The sequence below is a fragment of the Maylandia zebra genome, linkage group LG6 (assembly GCF_041146795.1).
Source record: "Maylandia zebra isolate NMK-2024a linkage group LG6, Mzebra_GT3a, whole genome shotgun sequence".
NCBI lineage: Eukaryota > Metazoa > Chordata > Actinopteri > Cichliformes > Cichlidae > Maylandia > Maylandia zebra.
In genome coordinates, this window is record NC_135172.1 from 41388860 (window position 1) to 41394867 (window position 6008).

The following is a 6008-nucleotide window of genomic DNA, read 5'->3' on the forward strand; positions in this document are numbered from 1 at the left end:
TAACACATACAGCTTTACCTGTTCTCCCCTCCACTAATTCAAGTCCCAGGAGCCAAATCAAAAACCCAACTTTTGACTTCTGTGAGGAATCTTTGTAGAGGCCATTGATGTTGCCAGCATTCATGCTTTTGCTGCTGCATTATGTTTTAATTACTGTGTGGTCATATCCTTGTGTCTTATATACAGTGCCAGCCACGGCAGATACAAATAAAATCCTGGGACTTTTTCCCATCTTGGATCCCTGTGTGATCAGCGTTTTCTCAGGAGCAAACATATTTGTCCCTCAAGTTTTTCCACTTCTTTTTACCTCCTCTCCATTCTGGTATTTCAGAATTTCCCTCCAGGAATTTGCTGACATTTGTGAGTCCTTATATGAAATCATTATTGGTGCCATTCTTATTCATTGTGGGCTGCGACCGCCAAAGGTGTAGTTAGATTTCCTGGAAAGTCAGGTTATGCTGTAGTTTGCAGCATAGACTGAAGCATAAATCTCCAGTAAGGCCATGTGTTTGCTTTCACCTTATGGCAACTATCCTCAGCTGGAATAAATTGTTCTGCAGGTTATGTGGCGTATGATGAGCAGCAAAAGTGTTATTGTATGGCAAAATAATAATAAAAAAAAGATTAGCTGACCTCTCTCTATTATATGGTGGCTGTGTCACATGAAGTGATTGTACACGTGTAATTACAGTGGATTATTTCTTTTTTTCCCGTTCATTATCAAATAAAGTGTAATCTTTAGTTCACGACATTTTTAGCTCTGGGTTAAACTGTATGTCTAACTGCCTAAGCCTTATTTTAACCTGTTGTGTTTACAGGGGAGTGACAGCACAGTTTTAAACTACCTTACCGCTCCGCTGTGTTTCAATTTCGCTTTAACGTGCCTCTACCAAACTATGCACGCTTTGGTCACGCTGCATTTCTCACCCAATCACAGTTGCACATCGCTGAGGATGTCAGCCAATCATATCTGAAGGCTTCCGTTACGTATGTAGATAGTTAGTGTGATCTCGTGTTTCTAAATCGTGTAGTCACTGTCGGAAGCTAACGGCAATCATTCACAAAGCTGGGAAGCAGCAGAGTTTGTCCGTTTTAGCAGTTAGGAATCTAAACCAGCGCCTTCACAATGGTAAGAACATTAAAAATAAGTTAACATCCGCGCGGCTGGTTGGATAAAAATTATATTAAACTGAGTTTGTAGGCTAACAGAGACTTGAGCTAACAACGGTAGCATCAGACATCTTTAGCATGGTCACTAAAGTTACCTACCGGTAACATCTGAATTAATTCTGAGGAAAATGCGAATTTAGTTTTACAGTAAATCATTATTTAATTACTGATAATGTCCTAATGAATAATTTAGCTCTCGATTCTGGAGAATAAAACTAGAGAAAACCTGGAAGCTAAAAGCTTAGCTTCTGCTACTCTTGAGCTAGCGTTGATTTTTGTGCAGGATTGTTTTTTTTTTAACTCACTTTTTTGGCTTTGGTTTTAGTGTATTTCGTTTTTCAACGCTAGTGAGCGTGTTTAGTCTCAGCCAAAGCTCACTAGACACTGTAAGATTAAACAGACACTGACAGATTAAACTTTAAAGCGATGAAAACAGTTAAAACTGGATTTTCTAAAGCTACTGTCAGAAGCAAGCATCAGCAACCTGCATCTCAGGAGCGCTGTTCTCCACTAGAAAACCTCATGAATTGACAAATGTATACATGCAATATTTCACACACTTTCTTACTGTTTATGTGGTAAGATGGTAGCTCTTGTGAGAGTTACACTTTTTGGTGTTAAAAATTTCTGCTTAGTCAGTATACGTTTTGCTTTTGATTTTATAATGTATTAAATAAACGCTATTTTTCCACTGTAGCCAAGTCAAGACTATTATTTCTACAGAAAAAACAGAATACATTTAGATACTTTTTAGACACAGAAAGGGAGAAAATACGAATATGACAAGTTATACCACAAAAACAATATCAGTAGATGTCAGTAGATGGTCTAATCCTAATAGAACAAAATCCAGGACTTTTTTTTTTGGTGGTATTCTAACTAAAACACAGAAATTGATTTGTTATACATGCTGTATACATGTTTGTCATTTTTGATACCCAGTTTTTAAGCATGTACATTCCCCTGATTCAGTTTTATGGTAAGAGGAGACAGTGAAAGTATGAGACTTTTATCTTTAGTAGTTTTTCAGATATTCATGTTCATCCAAACTTTGGACCAAAAAATCTTCAGGCAAATCTGATGACCCCAGTCATTTGAGGTGATGTGACCCTTTTATAGATTTGGTTGATCAGGTGATTGATCCATTTTTGTCCTCCATCCTCTTCTCCTCTCCCAGTCTATTATGTCATATAATGGCGGGGCTGTCATGGCCATGCGGGGGAAGAACTGCGTGGCGATCGCAGCAGACCGGAGGTTTGGCATTCAGGCCCAGATGGTCACGACAGACTTCCAGAAGATCTTCCCCATGGGAGACAGGCTGTACATCGGGCTGGCTGGTTTGGCGACAGATGTTCAGACAGTGTGAGTGGGAATCTCGTCCTCTCAAAATGTCTTTTTTATGCCTGTATTTTATTTGCTCTGCTCGGAATCAGCTCATTGGTTTGCGAACTTTCAGCTCAGTTTCTTAAAGTTTGAAGTGAAGCAAAATATGTTGAAAGAAATTAAATACAAGGGTAAAAAGTGATTTTTCTGTGTCCTTTCCTCATGTTTTATTCTCATCCACCTGCACACAAGGAGTCTTAACTAAATGAGACACCCTCACTTCAGAGACCAATTTTTTTTTTTTTGAATGATGTTAAATATATGTGATATTTGGCACAGCTGGATCATCTCTCAGCCTGCTGCTGATGTATTTTATGATCACATCTTAACAGTTTGGCAGCAGCTCTTCCTAAAGGGTTTGTTCCTGCTGTCTCAGCCTGTACCTGGGAATAACTACAAAGTCATGTCAATGGGAGAAAAATTAACCAGGGTCCAGTTTAACCAGACTAAACATTGAGTGTGAAACCACCCAAATTTAATTACCACAGTCTTCGTGTTTGATAGCAGAAGATGGTAGTAACAGACTTTACTGAACTAATTTCTGATGCTGAATCAGGACAGATCAGTGGTCGAATGATTTCTTGTCATCCATCCCTTTTTGCAGAGCCCAGAGGCTGAAATTCAGACTCAACCTGTATGAGCTGAAGGAGGGTCGCCAGATCAAACCCAAAACCTTCATGAGCATGGTGTCCAACCTGCTGTATGAAAGGAGGTGAGTACACTGAACTGCCGAAAGCATGAATACTAATTTGTCTTTTGTTTCTGCCAGTTTGTTTGAACAATGAACTCAAAAGGTCACCTCAGTGATGTTCTGTGTTTATACTTGCACAACAATCTATTGGACGACGTACTCCTGGAGTCTGAGCTCGGTCCAGTCAGTACTTTAATGCGAATGTGGGAATGCTGGACACTTCTTCATGTCTGATTCTCTCATTAGGTTTGGGCCTTACTACATCGAGCCTGTGATCGCCGGATTAGATCCTAAAACCTTTGAACCCTTCATCTGCTCCTTGGATTTGATTGGCTGCCCCATGGTGACAGAGGACTTTGTTGTGAGCGGCACCTGCTCGGAGCAGATGTACGGCATGTGTGAATCTTTGTGGGAGCCGGATATGGTCAGTATTAAACCTGAAACCACCTGTACTTGGGTTTAGTTTATTTGTGTTCAGATAAGTCTGCAGGATTGTTAGTGAGCTTACCTTTTCTTTCTTTTTAAATTTAAATATCTGTAGTTTTAACTTACACTGTTCAACATCCAAGGAATTTAAACGCAACATGGTGATTAAAGACGCAGTAATTCTTCTGAGGTGTTGAAACTCTAATGAGTGTTGATTTGAATTTTGTTCTGGTCGTGCAGGAGCCGGATGATCTGTTTGAGACCATCTCCCAGGCAATGCTGAATGCAGTTGATCGAGATGCAGTTTCTGGCATGGGAGTCGTCGTACATGTCATGTAAGTATGGCGTGCAGGTTTGCATCCACACTGTCTTTCAGCCATGGCTGGTGTAACAGGTGGGGCTTTCCCTGAATGAGGGGTCCGAGAAGAATTAATCTTATAGTGGTGGTACACATCCACAAGATCCATCATTTCTATGCTGCTTGTTCTTTGTCTGTAACTAAGCAACCAAGAGACAGACCTCAGTCTCCCCTCTTAATACTCCTCATTTATTTCTTCACCTTTCCTGCGTGGCTTTAACTTTTTTCCCTCTCCTTTGTGTTTTGGTAATTGTCTAAATGACCAGAAGTTTAAATCTCAATATGATTTAGACTTCCAGCAATTATGAAAAAATGACATGTTTGCACTAATTTTTGCTACAAAGATCAATTTATTTTTTGCTATAAATCACACCGTTGGTTTACAGCAGTGTTTTCACCCCTCCCTGACAGCTCAGTCTGTTTAGTTCAGCTCAAGACAAGATGACTGACAGAGGGTTGTTGGTCAATGAGGTCCAGAAGTAGGAAAAGGTTAGATGAATCTGTAGAAGTGTTACCCAATCAGCAGTTATGTGCATACAAGTCAGTCCACATGACGAACATAACAAAGTATGTATTTTGGGGCTGAGCACAGCGCAGAGCTGCTGGGTGGAGTCTGCAGTGATTGACAGCTGTTTTCTTTTGTCTGGCAGTGAGAAAGACAAGATCACCACACGAACCCTGAAGGCCAGGATGGACTAGAGCTCCTTCTTCTCTTCATACGTCATTAACTCAGATATTTTGTACAAAAATAATAAGAAATCCTTGTATTGTGTCTCTTTCCTCATTCGCACTGTTCAATAAATGAACTTAGGTTTAAACAATAAACACGACCGATGTCATTGTTGGAGGATCTTGTTTAAAGTTGCTTCTAATCTTAGAAATCGAGTTCACTGTCGAAATCAATGCCTCAAAGTGAAATCGCAAACTGATTGAATGAGCTCATCAAAATCCTTGATGAGTTGTTAAAATGCTCTAACAAATTACATTTTTAAGGATTGAGGGTGAACCACAAAGTTTAGACTTCACCTTTGACATTTGTGCCACTTGTTCCTTCAGACCTTCACCCTTGATAACACACCTGTGTGGAGTAGTGGGAGAGCAGTTGAGGGTTCAAGTCCAATCAGGCACACCTTCCAGGAAAGCTCACCAAGAGCACACAAGTCTCCCACAGAATATGATGATGTAGTTTAAGGCACCAGTGGGAAAGATGTTGAAAAAGCACAGAAAGAAAACAAGCCCCTTAAAATGCCATTTACAGAATATTAAACTCACATAATGTCAATATGAGCTCAAGAGGGCTGGACCAGTAAAGCCATTACCTATAAAAAAGGAAAAAAACTTTTATTTGTTAAAGTAGTACACATTTAATCCCCAAGTTACAAAAAGTGCAGTTTCAACAATTTTTTTTCCACATTATAAAAGAAATACTGCTGTAGTAAATCACAGGAAATGCATACAAAAAATGCAGAGACTGCCCAGTAATCAAAAACGTTTCATGCCAATTCACAAAAATATCCCGTTCTTACTGTGAACCTACTGTATTTTTATATGCATGTAGTAAATACTCAAACATGAACACTTCTGTCATTTAACAGTTTTTCTTCAGCTGAGCCACAGGGCATGTAAGGCTGTAGAGTTGACAAAACAAAAATACTTTGCCCTCCTAATTTTCACATTTTCCAAAATCATCCAAATGACCCCCAGACCGTTGGGATGACAGCCTGGGTTTAAAGCAAACTGGAATTTTTCCTGGTTCCAGAGTCAAAATCAGGCAGGAAGTTTTCACCTGCCATCCAACAGCATGTTGGATTAATGGTGCCCATCTGGCCTCTGGACACGCTCACAAAACAGCTTCTTAATGTAAAGAGTTTGTAACAGTATAGCAATAAGAAAAAAAGCATAATAGATTCACTAGTGTAAATGCAGTCTGGACTAATAGTTCTTATTGGTATAGTAATCAGATTACATGTAATCCATTAC

At 39.5% G+C, this 6008-nt stretch overlaps 1 protein-coding gene across 1 annotated transcript; it reads left to right on the forward strand.

Moving 5' to 3' along the window:
- The first annotated feature begins 969 nt into the window (after positions 1–969).
- psmb3 (proteasome 20S subunit beta 3) lies at positions 970–4876 on the forward strand. Its single transcript, XM_004538736.5, has 6 exons — positions 970–1129; positions 2348–2532; positions 3158–3265; positions 3491–3668; positions 3911–4005; positions 4679–4876. Exons 1-6 carry the CDS (start codon positions 1127–1129, stop codon positions 4725–4727), a joined length of 618 nt encoding a protein of 205 aa, XP_004538793.1. The 5' UTR covers positions 970–1126; the 3' UTR covers positions 4728–4876.
- The last annotated feature ends 1132 nt before the right edge of the window (positions 4877–6008 follow it).